We start from the raw sequence: 23,982 nt of genomic DNA on the forward strand, positions 1-23,982 counted from the left end.
TCAGCTCTTCACATCAGGTGGCCAAAGTATTGGAGTTTCAGCTTCAACATCAGTCCTTCCAATGAACACCCAGGACTGATCTCCTTTAGGATGGACTGATTGGATCTCCTTGAAGTCCAAGGGACTCTCAAGAGTCTTCTCCAACACCACAGTTCAAAACTTCAATTCTTCTGTGCTCAGCTTTCTTTATAGTCCAACTCTCACATGCATACATGACCACTGGAAAAACCATAGCCTTGACTAGATGGACCTTTGTTGACAAACTAATGTCTCTGCTTTTTTAATATGCTGTCTAGGTTAGTCATAACTTTTCTTCCAAGGACTAAGCATCTTTTTATTTCATGGCTGCAATCACCATCTGCAGTGATTTTGGAACCCAGAAAAATAAAGTCAGTCACTGTTTCCCCATCTATTTGCCATGAAGTGATGGGATTGGATGCCATGATCTTCGTTTTCTGAATGTTGAACTTTAAGCCAACTTTTTCACTCTCCTCTTTCACTTTCATCAAGAGGCTCTTTAGTTCTTCACTTTTTGCCATAAGGGTTGTATCATCTATATATCTGAGGTTATTGATATTTCTTCCAGCAATCTTGATTCCGGCTTGTGCTTCATCCAGCCCAGCGTTTCTCATGATGTACTCTGCATATAAGTTAAATAAGCAGGGTGACAATATGCAGCCCTGACGTGCTCCTTTTCCTATTTGGAACCAGTCTGTTGTTCCATGTCCAGTTCTAATTGTTGCTTCCTGACCTGCATACAGGTAAGTATGCATACACACATAAGTGTGTATATATGTATATAAAATCTTTAAGTTTATTTATAATTAAGGGTTAATTATTCTATATAGCAAAATAATTCAGTTATATATATGTACATACATTTTCTTATTCTTTTCCATTATGAGTTGTTATAGAATATTGAATATAGTTCCAGTGCTAAACAATAAGACCTTGTTGCTTATCCATCCTATATATAATAGTTTGCCTGTGCTAATCCCAAACTTCCATTCCTTCCCCTCCCAAAGCCTCTTCACTAGGCAACCAGAAATCTATTCTCTATACCTACAAGTCTGTTTTTGTTTTGTAGATATATTGATTTGTATTTTAGATTCCACATATAAGTGATATATGGTATTCGTGTTTCTCTTTCTGACATACTTTTGCTTAATATGATAATCTCTAGGTCCACCCATATCGTTGCAAGTGGCATTATTTAATTTTGATGGCTGAATAATTCATTATACACACACGTGCATGCTTACACATCCCACACACACACGTGTATATATATATGAATGTTGATGGACATTTAGTTTGTTCGGCTATTGTAAATAGTGCTGACCATAGGGGTGCATGTATCTTTTCAAATTATAGTTTTTTCTGGATATATGCCCAGAAGTAGGATTGCTGGAAAATATGGCAACTCTAGTTTTCTGAGGAACCTCCATGCTGTTTTCCACAGTAGCTGAACCAGTTTACATCTGCACCAACAGTGTAGGAGGGTTTCATTTTCTCCACACCCTTTCCAGCATTTCTCATTTGTAGACTCTTTTTCCCTTATATTTGTAACTGGAGGATAATTGCTTTGCAACTCTGTATTGGTTTCTGCTGTACAACATGAATCAGCCATAGGTATATATATGTCCCTTCCCTCCCAAAGCTCCTATCCCACCCCTCTAGGATGTCAGAGAGCACCAGGTTGAGCTCTCTTCATCATACAGCAAATTACCACTGACTATCTATTTTACATTTGGTAATGTGTATGTTTCAGTGCAACTCTCCCGATTTGTCCCACATTCTCCTTCCCACACAAGGCCCAAAATCTGTTCTTTAAGTCTGTGTCTCTATTGTCCTGCAAATAGGTTCATCAATACCATTTTCCTAGATTCCATATGCTTGCTTTTGTACAACTCTTTGTAGCCCCATGGACTATAGCCCATCATGCTTCTCTGCCCATGGCAGTTTCCAGGCAAGAATACTGGAATAGGGTGCCATTTTCTACTCCAGGGAATCTTCTTAACCCAGCGATTGAACCTGTTGCAGTCTCATGCATTGGTAGGCAGATTCTTTACTTAGCACCTGGGAAGCCCCATTTCTCAATTCCATTTATATGCTTCAATATATATTTGTTTTTCTTTTTCTGCCTTACTTCACTCTGTATAACAAGCTCTAAGTTCCTCTACCTCACTAGAATTGAGTCACATTTCTTCCTTGTTATGGCTTAGTAATATACCATTTTATACATGTACCACAACTTTTTTATCCACTCATCTGTCAAAGGACATGTAGGTGGCTTCCATGTTCTAGCTACTATAAGCAGTGCTGCAATGAACATTGGAGTACATTTTTTTTAATTATGGCTTTCTCAGTGTATAAGCCCACTGTGGGATTACTGGGTCATATGGTAGTTTTATTCCTAGTTTTTTAAGAAATATTCATAATGTTCTCCATAGTGGCTATATCAATTTACATTTCCATCAATAGTGCAGGAGAGTTCCATTTTCTCCACACCCTCTCCAGCATTTAGTTTCTGTAGATTTACTGGTGATGGCCATCTGACCAGTGTGAGATGGTACCTCATTGATTTATTGATGTGCCTTTCCCTAATGATGAGTCATATTAACATTTTAAATGCATTTATTTGCCATCTGTATGTCTTCTTTGGAGGAATTTCTATTTAAATCTTCTGCTTATTTTTTGATTGATGTCATTTGTTTTTTCAATATTGAGCTATATGAGATGCTTATATATTTTATTTAATTTTTATTTTATTTTGCTTTACAATACTTTATTGGTTTTACCATACATTGACATGAATCAGCCACGGGTGTACATGAGTTCCCAATCCTGAACCCCCCTCCCACCTTCCACCCCACATAATCTCTCTGGGTCATCCCCATGCACCAGCCCCAAGCATCCTGTATCCTGTATCAAACATAGACTGGTGATTTGTTTCTTACATGATAGTATACATGTTTCAATGCCATTCTCCCAAATCATCCCACCCTCTCCCTCTCCCACAGAGTCTAAAAGTCTGTTCTATATATCTGGGTCTCTTTTGCTGTCTTGCATAGAGGGTTATTACTACCATCTTTCTAGATTCCATATATATGTGTTAGTATACTGTATTGGTGTTTTTCTTTCTGGCTTACTTCACTCTGTATAATAGGCTCCAGTTTCATCCACCTCATTAGAACTGATTCAAATGTATTCTTTGTAATGGCTGAGTAATACTCCATTGTGTATATGTACCACAGCTTTCTCATCCAGTCATCTGCTGATGGACATGTAGGTGATTTCCATGTCCTGGCTATTATAAACAGTGCTGCAGTGAACATTGGGATACATGTGTCTCTTTCCATTCTGGTTTCCTCGGTGTGTATGCCCAGCAATGGGATTGCTGGGTCATAAGGCAGTTCTATTTGCAATGCTTTAAGGAATCTCCACACTGTTCTCCATAGTGGCTGTACTAGTTTGCATTCCCACCAACAGTGTAAGAGGGTTTCCTTTTCTCCACACCCTCACCAGCATTTATTGCTTGTAGACTTTTGGATTGCTGCCATTCTGACTGGTGTGAAATGGTACCTTATTGTGGTTTTGATTTGCATTTCTCTGATAATGAGTGATGCTGAGCATCTTTTTATGTGTTTGTTAGGCATGCTTATGTCTTCTTTGGAGAAATGTCTATTTAGTTCTTTGGCCCATTTTTTGATTGGGTCATTTATTTTTCTAGAATTGAGCTGCATAAGTTGCTTGTATATTTTTGAGATTAGTTGTTTGTCAGTTGCTTCATTTGCTTTATTCTCTCCCATTCAGAAGGCTGTCTTTTCACCTTGCTTATAGTTTCCTTTGTTGTGCAGAAGCTTTTAATTAGATCCCATTTGTTTATTTTTGCTTTTATTTCCAGAATTCTGGGAGGTGGATCATAGAGGATCCTGCTGTGATTTATGTTGGAGAGTGTTTTGCCTATGTTCTCCTCTAGGAGTTTTATAGTTTCTGGTCTTACATTTCGATCTTTAATCCATTTTGAGTTTATTTTTATGTATGGTGTTAGAAAGTGATTTAGTTTAATTCTTTTACAAGTGGTTGACCAGTTTCCCAGCACCACTTGTTAAAGAGATTGTCTTTAACCCATTTGTATATTCTTGCCTCCTTTGTAGAAGATAAGGTGTCCATAGGTGTGTGGATTTATCTCTGGGCTTTCTATTTTGTTCCATTGATCTATATTTCTGTCTTTGTGCCAGTACCATACTGTCTTGATGACTGTGGCTTTGTAGTAGAGCCTGAAGTCAGGCAGGTTGATTCCTCCAGTTCCATTCTTTATTCTCAAGCTTGCTTTGGCTATTCGAGGTTTTTTGTATTTCCATACAAACCGTGAAATTATTTGTTCTAGCTCTGTGAAAAATACCGCTGGTAGCTTGATAGGGATTGCATTGTATCTGTAGATTGCTTTGGGTAGTGTACTCATTTTCACTATATTGATTCTTCTAATCCATGAACATGGTATATTTCTCCATCTATTAGTGTCCTCTTTGATTTCCTTCATCAGTGTTTTATAATTTTCTATATATAGGTTTTTAGTTTCTTTAGGTAGATATATTCCTAAGTATTTTATTCTTTTCGTTGCAATGGTGAATGGAATTGTTTCCTTAATTTCTTTTTCTACTTTCTCATTATTAGTGTATAGGAATGCAAGGGATTTCTGTGTGTTGGTTTTGTATCCTGCAACTTTACTATATTAACTGATTAGCTCTAGTAATTTTCTGGTGGAGTCTTTAGGGTTTTCTATGTAGAGGATTATGTCATCTGCAAACAGTGAGAGTTTTACTTCTTTTCCAATTTGGATTCCTTTTATTTCTTTTTCTTCTCTGATTGCTGTGGCCAAAACTTCCAGAACTATGTGGAATAGTAGCAATGAAAGTGGGCACCCTTGTCTTGTTCCTGATTTTAGGGGAAATGCTTTCAATTTTTCACCATTGAGGATAATGTTTGCTGTGGGTTTGTCATATATAGCTTTTACTATGTTGAGGTATGTTCCTTCTATTCCTGCTTTCTGGAGAGATTTTATCATAAATGGATGTTGAATTTTGTCAAAGGCCTTCTCTGCATCTACTGAGATAATCAGATGGCTTTTATTTTTCAATTTGTTAATGTGGTGAATTACATTGATTGATTTGCAGATTGCTTATATATTTTAGAGATTAATCCTTTGTCAGTTGCTTCATTTGCATTTGTTTTCTCTCATTCTGAGGGTTCTCTGTTCATCTTTATTGTTTCTTTTTTGTGTAAAAGCTCTTAAGTTTAATTAGGTCCCATTTGTTTTTGTTTTTATTTCCATTACTCTGGGAGGTGGGTCAAAGAGGATTTCCTGCAATTTATATCAAAAAGTATGCTGCTTATGTTTTTCTCTAAGATTTTATAATTTCTGGTCTTACATTTAAGTCTTTAATTCATTTCCATTTTGAGTTTATTTTTGTGTATGTTGGTTAGGCAGTGTTCTAATTTTATTCTTTTACACATAGCTGTCCAGTTTTTCCAGCACCACTTACTAAAGAGAATGTCTCTTCTCCATTGTATATTTTTGCCTCCTTTGTCAAAGATAAGGTACCCACAGGTGGGGTGTATCTCTGGGTTTTCTATCCTGTTCCACTGGTTTTATATTTTTGTGCAAATACTATACTATCTTTATGACTGTTGCTTTGTAGTACAGTCTGAAGTCAGGTTTATTCCTCCAGCTCCACTTTTCATTTTCAAGGTTGCTTTTGCTATTCAGGGTCTTTAGTGTTTCCATGAAAATTGTGAAAGTTTTTGTTCCAGTTGTGTGAAAAATCCCATTGGGAATTTGATAAAGATTGCATTGAATCTGGAAGATTGCCTTGGATAGTATAGTCATTTTCACAATATTGATTCTTCTAACCTAAGAACAGGGCTTCACCTGATATCTTAGTTGGTAAAGAATCCACCTGCAATGCAGGAGACCCTGGTTTGATTCATGGGTTGGGAAGATCCACTGGAGAAGGGATAGGCTACCCACTCCAGTATTCCTAGGCCTCCCTTGTGGCTCAGCTGGTAAAGAATCCACCTGCAATGCAGGAGACCTGGGATCGATCGCTGGATTGGAAATATCCCCTGGAGAAGGGAAAGGCTACCCACTCCAATATTGTGGCCTGGAGAATTCCATGATTGTATAGTCCATGGGATTACAAAGAGTCCATCTAGTCAAAGCTATGGTTCTTCTGGTAGTCATGTACGGCTGTGAGTGGTGGACTATAAGAAAGCTGAGTGCCAAATAATTGATATTTTTGAACTGTGGTGTTGGAGAAGACTCTTGAGAGTCCCTTTGACTTCAAGGAGATGCAACCAGTCCATCCTAAAGAAAAGCAGTCCTGAATATTCATGGGAAGGACTGATGTTGAAGCTGAAACTCTAATACTTTGGCCACCTGATGTGAAGAGCTGACTCATTTGAAAAAAAAACCCTGATGCTTAGGAAGATTGAAGGTAGGAAGAGAAGGGGATGACAGAGGATAAGATGGTTGGATGGCATCACTGACTCTATGGACATGAGTTTGAGTAAGCTCCAGGAGTTGGTGATGCATAGGGAAGCCTGGTGTGCTGCAGTCCATAGGTTACAAAGAGTCAGACACAACTGAGTAACTGAACAGAACTGAATCTAAGAACATGATATATCTCATCTGTATCATCTTTGATTTCTTGCATGAGTGTCTTGTTTTCTATATACAGGTCTTGTCTCCTTGAGTGTGTTTTTTCCTAGGTATTTAATTCTTCTGGTTGCTGTGGTAAATGGGATTGATTCCTTAATTTCTCTGATTTTTCATTGTTAGTGTAGCTCAGCTGGTAAGTCATCTGCTTGCAATGCAGGAGACCTGGGTCTGATTCCTGGGTCAGGAAGATCCCCTGGAGAAGGAAATGGCAACCCACTCCAGTATTCTTGCCTGGAGATCCCCATGGACAGAGGAGCCTGACAGGCTACAGTCCATGGGATCGCAGGAGTCGGACATGATTTAGCAAGTAAACCACCACCAGTGTATAGGAATGCAAGGGATTTCTGTGTACTGATTTTGTATCCTGCAACTTTACTAAATTTACTGATTAGCTCTAGTAGTTTTCAGATAGTACCTCTAGGGACTTTTATGTATAATTTCATGCTGTCTGCAGACAATGAGAGTTTTACTTTTTTTTTCCCCTCAATCTAGATTCCTTTCATTTCTTCTCTGATTGCCATGGCTAGGACTTCACAACTATGTTGAATAACATTGGCAAGAGTGGGTACCCTTGTCTTGTTCCTGATCTTAGAAGAAATATAAACTTTTTCAAGATGGTCATTCTGACTAGTATGAGGCAGTATCTCATTGTGGTCTGGATTTGCATTTCTCTCAGTTCAGTCACTTAGTCGTGTCTGACTCTGTGACCCCATGAACTGCAGCATGCGAGGCTTCCCTGTCCATCACCAACTCCTGGAGTCCACCCAAACCCATGTCCATTGAGTTGGTGATGCCATCCAACCATCTCATCCTCTGTCGTCCCCTTCTCCTCCTGCCCTCAATCTTTCCCAGCATCAGGGTCTTTTCCAATGAGTCAGCTCTTTGCATCAGGTGGCCAAAATATTGGAGTTTCAGCTTCAACATCAGTCCTTCCAATGAACACCCAGGACTGATCTCCTTTAGGATGAACTGGTTGGATTTCCTTGCAGGCCAAGGGACTCTCAAGAGTCTTCTCCACCACCACAGATAAAAAGCATCAACTCTTCGGCCCTCAGCTATTTTTATAGTCCAACTCTTACATCCATACATGGCCACTGGTAAAACCGTAGCCTTGACTAGATGGACCTTTGTTGACAAAGTAATGTCTCTGCTTTTTAATATGCTGTCTAGGTTGGTCATAACTTTTCTTCCAAGGAGCAAGCATCTTTTACTTTCATGGCTGCAATCACCATCTGCAGTGATTTTGCATTTCTCTATTAATTAACAAAGTTGATTATCTTTTTATGTGCCTATTACCCATCTCTATGTCTTCTCTGGAGAAATGTCTATTTAGGTCTTCTGCCCATTTTCCAATTAGATTTCTTGTTGTTATTTAATTGTATGAGCTGTTTGTATATTTTGGAAATTAAGCCCTTGTCAGTTGCATTGTTTGCAAATATTTTCTCCCATTCCATAAGGTATCTTTTCATTTTGTTTATAGTTTCCTTTGCTGTGTAAATACCTAACTTTGATTATCTCCCATTTGTTCCTTTTTGTTCTTATTTCTATTGCCTTGAGAGACTGACCTACGAAAACATTGGTACAATTTATGCCAAAGAATGTTTTGCCTATGATCTCTTCTAGGAGTTTTATAGTGTCATACCTTATGATTAAACTTTTAAGCCATTTTGAGTTTATTTTTTTGTGTAGGAATTTTGTGTATGATGTGAAGACATTTTCTGAATTTGCTGATTTACACACTGCTGTCCAAGTTTCCAGGCACCACCTGCTGAGGAGACTCTTTCCTATTTTATATTCTTGCCTCCTTTCTTGCCTCCTTTGTTGAAGATTAATTGGCTGCAGATATGTGAGGAGTTTTCCTGGGCACTCTATTCTTTTCCATTGGTCTTTATGTCTGTTTTTGTGCCAACACCACTCTGTTTTGACTACTGTAGCTTTGCAGTGTTGTCATAAGCCTGGGAGGGTTATGCCTTGGGGTGTTTTTTTCTTTCTTCTCAGGATTGCTTTGGCAGTTCTGGGTCTTTTATGGTTCCATACAAATTGTGAGATCATTTATTCTAGTTCTGTGAAAAATGCCATGGGTAATTTGAGATCACATTTAATCTTTAGACTGCTTTGGGTGCATGTGTGCTGAGTTGCTTCAGTCATGTCCAACTCTGTGCAATTCCATGGACTCTAACCCATCAGGGTCCTCTATCCACGGGATTCTCCAGGCAGTTCTGGAGTAGGTTACTATGCTCTCCCTCCAGGGGAACTTACTGACCCAGGGATTGAACCTGCATCTCTTACATCTCCTACAACCACTAGTGCCACCTGGAAAGCCCCTTCTTTGGGTAGTAATGCCATTTTAAAAATATTAATTCTTGAAAATCAAGAGCATGTGATGTGATATCTTTCTATTTCTTTGAATCATCTTTAGTTTCCTTTATTAATGATTTGTAATTCTCACTGTATGTCTTTCACCTCTTTGGGGAAGCTTATTCCTAAGTATATTATCATTATTATTTTTGAAGTGATATTAAAAGTGATTGTTCGCATTCCTTCCCTGATACTTCCTTGTTATAACTTTTTAATATATAAAATATTTGATGGGGACTTCTTTTAGTAAATAACAAAGTTGGAAGTACAAATGAGGGTTGTGGGGCTCAGAGGAAAGGGGCAGTGAGGACTGCAATGGTGATAAAGTGAGCAAGACAGTGTCTCCCAGCACCCGTCTCCATGCTAGAATCTCACTGTCTCTCAGAGCCTCTCTGCAGTCTGATGGGACAGCAGAGTAAGATAACTTGCCCCATTTATTTAGCTATAGAAACTGAGTTCCAGATGGGTTAACTGGCCTACCCCAAGTCACAGAGCATTCCTGGCTTTTCTTGCTGTAACACTGTGTCCCAGCTTAGAAGAAATAATAGTAGTTGGGCAAGGGAGGGCAAATGCCCCCATAGGAATAGTCATCAAAGATATGGAAACAAGCAAGAGTTTTCTGCACAGGGTGTTAGCTGGAACAAAGTGGGGATACAGCTGAAGGGTAATTTTCTTTAGAGCTATAATTTATTTTATATAAAAATATTTGAGACTTTTAAAAGGCCCAGTGTTCCAAACATGTCTGAATTTAATATAAGATCATCCTGTGGTGGCATCTCTTGGTTCCTCATTTGCTAGAGCTTCAATTTGATTCGGTTAATTGCATGAGCTAGTAATTCTTCTCATTGGTTACTGGTACTTTCCTCAGATTCCTCATAAGTGACCATCAGTCTATGAACCACACAAAAACAATACCAGAAATACTGGTGAAATGTGTGAAGTTTCTACTTGAATGTATTTCTTGCTTTATTCTTTAATACCAGGTCCTCTAATTATCAGCTTGGGTAGCTGAGATCAGGATGAGTCTTATCGGATATTGGGGTAATGCTGGCCTAGTAAAAATGATTTGGAAAGTATTCTCACATCTTCTGTTTTGGGGATGAGTTTGAGAGGGATTGGTATTAGTTCTTTGAATGTATAGTAGAATTCAGCAGTGAAATTTTCTGCTCCTAGATTTTCTGTTCAAAGATTTTTGATGTGATCTCCTTACCAGTAATTGGTCTACTGAGATTTTCTAGGTTTCCATGATTCAGTCTTGGTAGGTTTATCCTACCAAGTTTATCCATTTGTTCTTAGTTGTCTAATTTGTTGGCATGTAATTTTTTGAAGTATCTTATCCTTTGTATTTCTATGATATCTTTCATTTCTGACTTCATTTGAGTCTCCTCTTTTCTCTTAATGAGTCTAGTTAAAAGATTGTCACTTTTTAAAATCTTTTCAAAATAGCAGCTCTTATTTTCATCTTTCTATTGTCGATTTTGTCTCTACTTCATTTATTTCCACTCTGATCTTTATTTCCTTCCATCTGCTAACTTGGGGCTTAGTTTGCTCCTGTTATAGTTCCTTGAGGTCTAGACTTGAGATCTTTGTTTCATGATGTAGGCATACATCACTATGGAGGTCCCTCTTAGAATTGCTTTTGCTGTATCCCATAAGTTTTTGTTTGTTGTATTTCTATTTTCATTAGCCTTGAGGTGTTTTCTGATTTCCTTTTATTCTTTGACCCACTAGTTATATAGCTGTGACTTAATTTCCACATATTTGTCAGTTTTCTAGTGCTTTTTCTTGTAATTGATTTCTAGTTTTATAACACTGTGATCAGAAATGCTTGATATAATTTCAATCTTCTGAAATTTATTAAGGCTGGTTTTATGGCCTAATATATGATCTATTCTAAAGAATGTTCCATGTGCACTTGAGATGAAATATTCAATATATGTCCATTAAGTCAATTATCTATTATGTTATTTAAGGCTGATGTTTCCTAACAGATTTTGTCTACATGATCTATCCATTGATTTAAGTGTGATATTAAAATCTTCTACTGTTATTGCACTACTATTTCTCCCTTTAAAAATGTTAATACTTGCTTTATATATTTAAGTGTTTTTATGTTGGGTAATACATATATACAAATGTTATATTGTCTTGCTGTATTGACTCCTTTATCATTATGTAAAGATAGCCTTTGTTTCTTATTACAGTCTTTGTCTTAAGGTCTATTTTTTCTGTGCTTAGTTGCTCAGCTATGTCTAACTCTCTGTGACCCTCCAGGCTCCTCTGTCCGTGGGGATTCTCCAGGCAAGAATACTGGAGTGGATTGCCATGCTCTCCTCCAGGGCTATTTTATCTGATGTAAATGTAACTATTTTTACACCTGAAATCCTCAGATTTCTTTTGGTTTCCATTTGCATGGATATCTTTTTCAATTTCTCTACTTTCGGTCTATGTGTATCCTTAGATTGGAACTGAATTTCTTGTAGACAGCAAGAAATTAGTTAGTTCAGTCACTCAGTCATGTCTGACTCTTTGCAACCCCATGGACTGCAGCACAGCAGGCATCCCTGTCCATCACCAACTCCCGGAGTTTACTCAAGCTCATGTTCATCAAGTGATGGACATCAGTGATGCCATCCAACCATCTCATCCTCTGTTGTCCCCTTGTTCTCCTGCCTTCAATCTTTCCCAGCATCAGCATCTTTTCCAATGAGTCAGTTCTTCACATCAGGTGGCCAAAGTATTGTTTCAGCTTCAGCATCAGTCCTTCAATTAAACACCCAGGATTGATTTCCTTTAGGCTGGACTGGTTGCATTTAGATGGGTCTTATTTTTTTTTAATCCATTCAGCCACTCTGTATCTCTTGATAATAGAATTTAGTTCATTTATAGGGAACACATGTAAGAATTAAAGATTTTAAAATTAAAAAAAAAATAAAATAAAACATTTTAAATTTAAAAAAAAAAGAAAACTATAAGTCAAAAAAAATAAAGGAATTACTGATAAGTATGTACTTATGGCCATTTTGTTAATTATTTTCTGGCTATTTTATAATTTCTCTGTCCTTTGTTCTTTTTCTCTCTTCATTTGTGATTTGATGATTTTCTATAGTAGTATGCTTATAGCAAAACCAGACAAAGATACCAAAATAATTAATGACCAATATTTCTGATGAACAGAGGAAAACTCAAGATATTAGTAAACTGAACTCATTGATACATTAAGAGGATAACATGATTGTGGTTTTCATTCTATCTGCTTTCTGATGGATAATGATAAGAGGCTTATGGAAGCTTCCTGATGGGAAAGACTGAGGGGGAAACTGGGTCTTGTTCTGATGGTCAGGGCCATGCTCAGTAAATCTTTAATCCAATCTTCTGTTGATGGGCAGGGCTGTGTTTCCTTCCTGTTTGACCTGAGGCCAAACAATGGTGGAGGTAATGAAGATAATAGAGACCTCCCTCAAAAGGTCCCATGCATGCACTGCTGAACTCACCCCCACCCTGACCTTGCAGCAGGCCACCACCAACCAATGCCTCCACCAGAGACTCCTGGACATTCATGGGCAAGTCTGGGTCATCCTCTTGTGGGGTTACTGTTCCTTTTTCCTGGGTCCTGGTGCACACAAGGTTTTGTTTGTGCCCTCCAATAGCCTGTTTCCCCAGTCCTGTGTAAGTTCTGGTGGCTCTGTGGTGGGGTTAATGGTGACCTCCTCCAAGAGGGCTTATGCCATACCCATGTCTGCTGCACCCTGAGCCCCTGTCCATGCAGCAGGCCACTGCTGATCCATACCTCCTCAGGAGACTCTCAAACACAGTTCTGGCTCACCTTTGCTTCACTGACTATGCTAAAGCCTTTGACTGTGTGGATCACAACAAACTGTGGGAAACTGTAAAAAAGATGGGAATACCAGACCACTTACTTGCCTCCTGAGAAATCTGTATGCAAGTCAAGAAGCAACAGTTAGAATTGGACATAGAACAACAGACGGTTCAAAATCGGGAAAGGAGTACATCAAGACTGTATGTTGTCACCCTGCTTATTCAACTTCTATGCAGAATGCATCATGCAAAATGCCAGACTGGATGAATGTCAAGCTAGAATCAAGATTTCTGGGAGAAATGTCAACAACCTCAGATATGCAGATGATACCATTCTAATGGCAGAAAGCAAAGAAGAATTAAAGAGCCTCTTGATGAGGATGAAAGAGGAGTGAACAAGCTTGCATAAAACTCAACATTCAAAAATTAAGATCATGGCATCCAGTCCCATCATTTCATGGCAAATAGATGGGGAAAAAGTGGTAACAGTAGCAGATTTTATCTTCTTGAGCTCCAAAATCACTGTGGACTGTGCCTGCAGTCAGAAAATTAAAAGACACTTGCTCCTTGGAAGAAAAACTATGACAAACCTAGACAATATATTAAGAAGTTGAGACATCCCTTTGCCAACAAAGGTCCATATAGTCAAAGCTTTGGTTTTTCCAGTAATCATGTACAGATGTGAGAGTGGGACCATACAGAAACCTGAGTGCCAAAGAATCGATGCTTTAAAACTGTGGTGCTAGAGTAAGACTCATGAGAGTCCCTTGGACAGCAAGGATATCAAACCAGTCAATTCTAAAGGAATTCAACCCTGAATATTCATTGGAAGGAGGCAAAGGAGAAAGTGAATTAGTGTGCTTGTATGCACAATATTTGCTGAAGCTCCAGTATTTTGGTCACCTGATGTGAAGAGTCGACTCATTGGAAAAGATCCTGATGCTGGGAAAGATTGAAGGCAGTAGGAGAAGGGGACAACAGAGGATGAGATGGTTGAATGGCATAACTGACTCAATGGACATGAGTTTGAGCAAACTCCAGGAGATGGTGAAGGATGGGGAAGCCTGGCATGCTGCAGTCCATGGGGTCATAACGAGTTGGACATGACTGAGAAATTGAACAACAAAGTTTTCAGAATGAACATTAAGATCTGCATCATTTGGGTTAAAATACTACATACAGTTGACCTTGGACAATATGGGATTTGAACCATGTGCATCCTCTTCCACGGTTTTTTTTTTTCCCCCCAATATCAAATATTACAGTCGTACATGGCTTCCCAGGTGGCACTAGTAGTAAGGAAACCACCTGCCAATCCATAAGACATAAGAGACATGGATTCAATCCCTAGGTCAATAAGATCCCCTGGAGGAGGGCATGGCAACCCACTCCAGTATTCTTGCTGAAGAATCCCATGGACAGAGGAGCCTGGTGGGCTACAATCCAAAGGGTCACAAAGAGTCGGACATTACTGAAGTGACTTATCATGCATGTATGCACGCTATTTGCAGTTAATTGACTCCACACAGGCAGAGCAGCCAGAGACACAGAAGGCACATTCGAAGTTACATGGAGATTTTCAGCCATGGCACAGGGTGGGCACCCTTAACCCCTGTGTGTTCAAGGGTCAGCTGCACTACACTGCTGTATTTAAAGTGGATAACCAACAAGGACCTACTGTATAGCACATGGAACTCTGCTCAATGTTGTGTGGCAGCCTGGATGGGAGGGGAGTTTGGGAGAGAATAGACACATATATATGTATGACTGAGTCCCTAAGCTCTTCGCATGAAACTGTCACAATAAGTTTTCTTAAAAAATGAGTAAAAAATAATAGGAAAAAAAGTGTTATGAACTGCAAAAAGAAAATTGGCCTTGTCACATTTCCTAAATGCATGCCTTAACATTTGATATTCAAATCATTTTCTCTTGAAGCATGTAGGGGGACATTTTCCTTTCTCATTTTCTTATTAACTGCTTCTGCTCTTCTAGAACCACACTTTTCAGTGGCCTTCTCTGTAATTTGATCAGATCACCAAGAATGTTTTCGACTTCTTTACATTCAGTATCTTCATAAATTTTTAAATTTTGCTTTACGCTCGACATGCATTCTAATTACGTGATATTGGTTGGGTTAAGCCAAACCCCTCAAGTATGACACTGACTCAATGAGGCAGAAATGAATATTAGTGAAAAACAGGGAAGGGCTGTTTGAGTAGTCACTAGTTAAATAATTTATTCACTTGTGAATATTTTCTTTTTTTTTTTTTTTTTTGCTTCACTAACCGACCTCATAAGATTGAAGATTTTAAAGATCAACAGTCACATAAAGAAATCTTTGTACTTCTGATTTATATTCTCAGTCCTAATCCTGTAAGTCTGAAAAACCAAAAGATAATGAAGTCAACTTTCTTCCAAAATGAAAAAAGTAGAGCTGTGAATGGCTTCTCAATTGCTGAGCCATCTAGAGTTTGCCAATGTTACTAATGATCTGAAAGAAAATGAAAGCCATGTTGCAGTTTGTGAGAGTAGACCTTTGAGCCAGAGGTGGGGAGTTATCCATAAACTGCAATATTAGAATGAAATCACAACCTCCCTCACCCCAAAAGGAACTGAAGCCCTTGCCCCACTCTTTCTCAATTCTAGTTCTAGATGTCAGTCCTCATCTTGGCAGCAAAATCACAAAATGTTACACCTGACAGTCAGTCATTTGGATACTGGGTATCTACATAACTGGGAGGAAAATCTGTTTAATTTTCTTTCATAAAGATTTATACTAGGCAGAGAACAGACTTGTGGTTGCCAGTGGGGAGGGATGAATTGGGAGCTTGGGATTAGCAGATGCAAACTATTATGTATAGAATGAATAGACAACAAGGTCCCACTATATAGCACAGGGAACTATATTAAATATCCTGTGATTAAACCATAATGGAAAAGAATGTGGAAAATGTGTGTATGTATGTACATACTTAGGAAAGTCTTAGCTGCTTAGTCCTGTCCAACTCTTTGTGACCTCATGGACTGTAGCCTGCCAGGCTCCTCTATCCATGGAATTCTCTGGGCAATAACCAGTGGAGTGGGTAGCCATTCCCTTCTCCAGGGGATCTTCCAGATCCAGGAATCAAACCCAGGTCTTCAGGCAGATTCCTTACCGTCTGAGCCACCAGGGAAAACCTAAGATATATAACTGAATCACTTTACTGTACAACAGAATCAAAAACATGGTAGATCAACTATACTTTAAATAAACATTTGTACTAGGATTCTCAAATGTAAAGGAAAGAAGTAAAATTTAAAGTTGATTCATTCAGAGAACCAAACTCCTCTTATGTCATGATGCTTTCTTAATCCGCTAAGAATTTCCCAAACAGTAGCTATTAATGATCAGCTTGTTCAGTATTCCCGTTTGCAAGCATGGCACACCTGCCTCTCCCTTTCAGCTGTCCTATCTCTGTCATGATTCTGTGAACAGGAGAACAAATAGCAGCCAACTCCTGCTTAAAAAATCCAAGTTTTGAAAGGCCATGGCAGAAGTGGAGAGAAGTTTCTCCCAGATGTCAGAGTTCTTGAGTACCTCTCTTGTCTCTGTCCTAATTAAATTCCAAGTGAAGCTGCTCACCTCTTATGGGACATTTGCCTCCTGGCTGACAGAAGTCCTTTTCTCCCTTTGGGAGAGAGGGTGGAGGGGGATAGATCTTGACCTGTCTTCAGTATGCCTCAGAGAACTAGAAGGATGAAATAACACCCCTCATTTTAGTTTAGGAAATGAATCTTACTATCTGAAAAATTATAATACAGTTAGGAAAAAATTCTGTTAAAATACTTTCAAGTTCTATAATCACTACAGTTTTGTAGCATGCCTCTACTTATGTGCTTAAGAATATTTTTCAAGGAGTTTATTACTGTAAATTTAATAATTATAATAATTGCTTAATGAAAGAATATAGAAATGAACTCCTAGGTATATGTGTGCGCTCTCAGTTGCTCACTCATGTCTGACTCTTTGCAGCCCCATGAAGTTGTACCCCACCAGGCTCTGCTGTCCATGGAATTTTCCAGGCAAGAATAATAATCATATAAAACACAAATAAGAGTTTTAAATCATTTTTTCAGTAAAAATTTATAAGATTTTATAAAAAAGTGGACATATCATTCAGTTCAGTCGCTCAGTCATGTCTAACTTTTTGTGGCCCCATGGACCACAGCACTCCAGGCTTCCCTGTCCATCACCAACTCCCGGAGCTTGCTCAGACTCATGTTCATCCAGTTGGTGATATGAACATGTGATTATTTCATGCAAATAAATGTTGGACTATTGGGGTTTTTATTGGAGTATAATTGCTTTACGTTGTTGTGTTAGTTTCTGCTGTACAACAAAGTGAGTCAGCTACATGTATACACATCTCTCTCCCTCCCCTCTCCCACTCCCTCCTTTCTAGGTCATCATAGAGCACTTGGCTGAGCTCCTTGTGTTATACGACAGCTTCCCGCTAGCTATCTATTTTACACATGGTAGTGTATATATGTCTGTGCAACTCTCTCAATTCATCCCACTCTCGCCTTCAGGTATTTAACAATACCTAAAGCAGCAGCATTCCAAATCTTGTTAATACTAATCATATATATAAGATACACTTCTAAAATGATACACTTCTAAACTTCGGTGTAGTCAACCCGGTATACAAAGCATTGGCCTGAAACAAACCAAAAATACCCAACTCATATCCCTATTGTGCCACTTAAAAGTTATTGACCTCTAAATGTATCCTTGAACTCCTGTGGTCCTCTGTTCTAGATTGTGAAGTTGGTAATCTGGGGTCATTAGCCTCACCATGTAGGCTCTTCTCACTTCTGAATTGGTCAGGTCCAGATGATTTGTTAACAAATGTAGCAAATAAAAAGTGTTCATGATTCCCATCATTTTCCACTAGTCTAGAGAAATTCCTATGCATTGAAGATGGATTTCATATGTACTTTTTGGAAAAATTTAATATTAAGGTCTTCAGTGTCTTTATGCAGTAAGAAGCAACCACCAGAGTGGTTGGACCAGAGTCTAAAAAAAACTAACCATTCTTTTCCCACCGTGTCGCTTGTCTCTCTTTCTGCTGCTGCTGCTACGTTGCTTCAAGTGTGTCCAACTGTATGCGACCCCATAGCAGCCCACCAGGCTCCTCCGTCCCTGGCATTCTCCAGGCAAGCTATCTTTCTGAGAGCAGGTGTATTTATTTGATTAAGGGTATTGGTAGCTTCTCATGAAAGAATAGCTGAATTAAATGAACTAACTTTTTTTGTGCTCATGTTCAAGATACTAGGAAAAAACACTTGTTCGTGTCTCATCTATGCTGATTGTTTTCTAGGACCCACTGATCTCAGCATGAAGAGGCAGTTGGCGACCAGCTCAGGATCGTCTAGCAGTTCAAGCTCCAGACCTCAGCTGAGTCCCACTGAAATCAATGCAGTGAGACAGCTGGTTGCGGGATATCGAGAATCCGCCGCATTTTTACTGCGTTCCGCAGATGAACTGGAAAATCTTATTTTACAACAGAACTGAGTCCAACAATGATCCTTTACACTGAGGTCTAAATTTGCAGTTTCCACTATAATGACATTTTGATTTCCCAGCAGAGACGCGTCTGGTCTTAACTGCACAGTCTTAAGAGAAATACTTCCATTATGCCACATTGTCCTTGATCCATAAAGTGATGTGTTTCTGTGCTTCAAAGGAACCCTGGCCTCTGAAGTACTTGAGATACGTTAATGTGTCCAGCCTACTGCTTTTGTTTCAGTGTGCCAGCATAAATATCTGGGGCAAAAAAAAAAAAAAAGGCTGTGTATTCCTAATTGAAGGATAAAACAAAAGAAGCTTGTGGTATAAAAAATAGTTCAAGGTCCAGCTGAAATATTAGTGGAATTTGCTACTGACTTACTGGACTGAAAGCTGCAGTATCTGGAGGAAAAAAAAAAAAAAAAAGCCAAAATTTCTTGTTGCTACAGGATATAGCAATGAAAAGGATCTTGTATTTTAAAAAAAAATGTAATTTTTATAAAAAGAAAACTTGTTTTTCATTCAGAATTGTCATTTTTACTTTGGTAACTTTTTCATAGGTCCTAAAAGAAAACTGTTTTGAGAAACTACTGTAAGTACCTTTTCCACACCCCTCTGCCTTCTCTTTCCAAATTCTTTCTACAAAAATAACACTTGATGCTGGGGGAAATAAAAAAGATACCCTTACCTGTGTTCTTTAAATCGTCACATCAGGAACTACTTCCAAGAGAAGCTTGCATTTCTGCACTCATGCTGTTCTCGAGCATCCCACTCAGCACTGCAGCTTTACCATAGCGGTTTTACCACAGAATTTTTTTCATATTCAAAAGAGACATATCATTGACAAAAAAAACAAAAATCACAGCTTGACTTCTTACAGCTGCTCTTCCCGGATTGCCACTGCTGTCTTACGGGCATTCTTCTAGCAGCCACTGGATGTTGATGACTGAATGTTAAAGGGGTTGCAAGTGACAATCTGAAAATTTGCACTCTTGTGTGTTGTTTTCTTTTCTCTTTCAGAAATAGTTTCCAAAAAGAGACATTACCTCTCTTGAAACGATTTGTATAATTTACACTTGTAGGTAAAAATAATGGAAAGAACTCTCAGTGGATGCAGCCGCAACTTACAATGAACTGTCCCCTCCTCTCTCCCAGACCCTTATTTTATAGTGTTGGATACACATGAATGGTGTTCTCTTTGTGCACTGAGGCAAGCCTATTTTTGAAATATTTAGGGAGGAGTACATCCGTTTACGCTTCTTGTACACTTTTTCTGTTGTTTAGCTTCGGTTGGATTACAGATTCTTTGTGCATTCCTGAATTTGCCTTATTTCATGTAAAATTTATGTCATTTGGGTTTTGATAAGTTTAAGGCATCAGTGACATTTCTTAACTACTTGTTACATATAGTTTTTCAAGTAATGACTGTGGTTGTGACCAAGTAATGTGCACTTTTTCTTGTAACTGTGGACATTGCTATGCTTTTTTCTTCTAGTGTTTCTAGAATTATGGTTCCTTACAGTTACGTAAACAAAAAAACAACAAAAAAAAACTTTTGTGATACTGTTGGTGAATATAATGTGAAAATCTTATTGAAATATGAGTATTTTGGAAATACATAGATGCACAAACATCTTTTAAGGTGTGGATTTAGAATTTGCTTATTTAATTGAAAATTCAAAATATGGAGGGCTGGTATACTTTTCTGTTTTGTTGGGTTTAATAAACAGATTTCTGTGTTAAAACAATGATTGTGAAAACTTATAAATTTTCGGGATCATATGAAATATTATTTTGTATCTACATTTAACACAAAATTGACAGTTCAAATATATTTCAAGAGCACCCCAAGGTCCTCCAGAGTCTCCACATGCAGGCTAATAAATAACTTATTCCAAGAAGGAATAAAGCAAATTAGCAAACCATAGCTATTTCATTTGATTAAATATGGTTTAAGAATTTTTCTTTTATTCCCCATTTTAACATGACTAATCTGGCTCTTTAAGTCATATTTAGCATTTTGGGAAAAACACACCAGTTTTAAGTCCCTGTTTTGTGATTTGGGATTTGTTACTGAACAATATTTGAGGCTTTGGCATGGTTACTATTTCAAAAAGTAACACCCAGGTTTGGGTTCAACCTATATATAAAAATCCATAACAGTGATCCTTATTAAGCACTTTGATTGGAGAAGGCAAGTGCCAGCAAGGCACTTTTGTTTTCATTTCATTTTCCATTTATAACTCCCACACCCATTCACCAAGGACTAAATCCCCCCCCCCCCCCCCGCCTTCTGCTTTTTGCACATTTGTCTAAAAGCATGAGTTCCAGGGCTCCCACTGGTTCCCTAGGAGAGTTCTGAGGACAAAACCATGTACCACTTTGTTTTCTTTGTAACTTGTCCCTGAAAAGCACCCTGGTCTTTTTGTAATTCTCTGTCATATCCCCTTTATAAGGCAGTTTGGAGGAATTGGGTGCAGGTTCATATTCTCATTCAAATGAGGGGATAGAAAACGATCATACACATGGAGATCACATAGATATTTCTGTCACTTCTGACAGACAGCTTTTCATACAGCCACAGTTTCTTGTCACATATGTATTACTTTATCACACTTAGAAACATTCCTTGAAGCAACAGCAGAAAATGCAAACACAAGTAGATACTGAATTTTCCTAAGTTGTGTAAAGTAACAACTTGATAAAAAGGACATTCAAGTAATGATAGCCACCATTTACTGATTATTTACACGTGGAAAAGGCATTTATTTCCTTTACTTCTGACAACACGAGGAGATCAGGATAGTCACTTTTTATTTTACAACAAGGCTCAAGAAGATGAAGTAACTTGCCAGGAGCCCCAGGAGAATGAGAACTAAAGCTCTCATTTGACCCAGGCAGGCCTGATGCTGGAGCCCCCTCTATTGGTGGCCACGGTCTGTTACCTCCCACAGTCTCCCTGACAGCTCAAAAGAATCCACCTGCAATTCAAGAGACATGGGAGATGCAGGTTCAATCCCTGGATGGGGAAGATCCCCTGGAGGAGGAAAATGGTAACCCATTCCAGTATTCTGGCCTAAAAAATCCAATGAACAGAAGAGCCTGGCAACTCCCAAGGGTTACAAAGAGTCGGACATGACTGAGCACACTAAATCGTTACATTCTGTACCAACTTGGAACCTGACCAGTTTATACTAAAGTTTAGCAGTTTTATTTATCTACAAAAGATAAATAATAGTTATTAAAAATGCACTTGACATCAAATAAAACATTGACTGAACACTGAGCATTTTATCCAACCTATGGAAGTTTAATTTCCTTTATGTTCTCTACAGATATAAAGAGTAGTCATAAAATCCACCACTAATGAAAATCAAACAGTGACTTGTTTTTAAACATGATGGGTGCAGTAGTGAATCTGCTAAGGAAAGAGAAAAGGGATTATCCAACTGATGTTCATACATAAAGTTCATGAAGTTCATTCATCTGAGATTTTAGTTACTATGCAGGTGCTATCTGGTTATTTTAATTAATCCTGGTACCATTTACAAAATATTCAAAGATTAATTTTGGTATGCCAAAAATAATTTCACAAGGCCCAGGTTTCAAACTTTAGTTAAAAAAAAAAATCCAAAAATAAACTCTGTTTTAAACTGTGTTTGACATGCAGAAATTCAGTGAAGCAAATGCTAACCTACAGGAGTTTACCACTTAAAAAGAATTAAAATCTCCTTTCTTAAAAATATTTTGAAAGGAGATAAAATGCTCCTAATAGTCTGTCTCAGGTTTTAAGGTCAATCATTTTCAACATTTTCTGATTACAAAAGGAACCTAGCAAATACAGGAAATAAGGAGGGAAATTCCAGCATCCATGAAGAACAATGATAACATTTTACAGTGTATCTTTCAAAGTTTATCTAAATAAGTAAACTTTTTATTTTGCTCTGCATGGTGTTTCCTCATTTGCTTTTCTGTCCTAAAAGTATACCATGAATCCTTTCCACATCATTAGGTATTATCTGTATTATTTCTGAAGACTGTATGGTATTATATTGTATGAATGTACCTGTATTAATTGTCTATTACAACTGTAACAAATTACCCCAAACACTACAAATGTATTACAGTCTGGTAAGCTGATGTATTGCTGAGCCTGTTCACAGAGCCAACTGTTGTGCTGTATCTCACTGAACAAACTATTCGTTGAGTGCCTGGTAGGCAAGGCATAAGCTAAGAAGACTGAACTGCAGATGGGTTTATTCTCTCCTGCCTGACAAAGCAGCCATTATTACATCATATAACATAGCCCCAAGGGCTTTTGAGGTGGAGCTTATATAAAAGTAGTCCATGGCCAAGCGATTACCTCATGACGCACATGCTCAGTGCTACGAGTGATCTCGGCTGTGACGTAATTATTTACAAAACATGGGGCAAGAGCGAGAGGCCATGGGATTAGAGAGCCTGGCTAGTTTGCTTGGCTAGTTTGCTCTCTCTCTACTGTTGGAATTCTCACTGGGCTAAAATCTAGATATCGAAAGGACTATGTTTCTCTCTGGTTGTTCTGGGGGAGAATCCATTTCCTGACCTACTCTAGCTTGGAGGCTGCCTGCATTCCTTGACTTGGGGTTCCTTCATCTTCCAAGCCAGGAGCTTAGCATCTTCAGATCTCTCGGTAACTCTGACCTCTTCTTCTATCCCGTCTTCCATCTTTAAGGACACTTCTGAGTTCATTGGGCCCATATAAATAAAATATGACAACCTCTTTAAAGTCAGATGATTAGCAGCCTTAATTCCATCTACAAACCTAACTCCTTAATTTTAACATGTAATAAAACAGATTCTGATGATTAGGATGTGGAAATCTCTCTCAGGGAGGGGAGATTATTCTGTCTACTCTAGTATTTTAATTTCCTTTTATTCCCTTTTAAATCTCTCATACCCAGCTGTATTTCATCCATTCACTATAGTAAAGTTCCCAAGTCAGCAACACAAACATTTTATAAATAATTGTCAGCTGCTGTATCTGTATTTTTTCTTCTGTATAAAGGGTCTTTAGGAAATTGTTTTAACGGCATTTTTCTCAAATATCACATATTCAAATCAAATGTAATAAATGCATATTTTAGGCGTGCAGCTAAATCTTTCAAATGAAATGAAACAAAAATACCTCTGAACTCTTTCCTTATTTTGATTTCTTAGAAAGTGATTCTGCCCAAGAAATTCCCTGAAATGCTTTTTAGGCAGTCTTATTAGAGCAGAATAGGTATGGAAGGATCCAAAGCTTAATTAATTTCTGTAAGCAGTCCAACCACATTCATAAAACGTCTGGTGATAATTACCAGCGGTGTTTTATTTACTCTGAACAAATAAAAGGTATTAACATTGGATGTTATTAGATGACATGTCTTTTAAAAGGGGAGGTTTAGGCAATAATATACCTATTGAATTTAGGATAAGCCAACAGGTTTAAAAATTACACCTCTTTACCTCCATTGCTTTGTGAGAAAACTATACTTTATTTACATATTAAAAT

At 38.1% G+C, this 23,982-nt stretch overlaps 1 protein-coding gene across 2 annotated transcripts in view; it reads left to right on the forward strand.

Annotated features, from left to right (window-relative positions):
- The window catches only part of NOL4 (nucleolar protein 4), a 468,589-nt gene extending 448,395 nt beyond the window's left edge, over positions 1-20,194 (forward strand). For both annotated transcript variants that reach the window (XM_018039797.1, XM_018039798.1), the window contains one exon: positions 18,262-20,194. In XM_018039797.1, coding sequence (XP_017895286.1) covers positions 18,262-18,455 — 194 coding nt within the window. In that variant the 3' untranslated portion in view covers positions 18,456-20,194. The remainder of the gene's footprint in view (positions 1-18,261) is intronic.

The sequence above is a fragment of the Capra hircus genome, chromosome 24 (genome assembly GCF_001704415.2).
Source record: "Capra hircus breed San Clemente chromosome 24, ASM170441v1, whole genome shotgun sequence".
NCBI classification, from domain to species: domain Eukaryota; kingdom Metazoa; phylum Chordata; class Mammalia; order Artiodactyla; family Bovidae; genus Capra; species Capra hircus.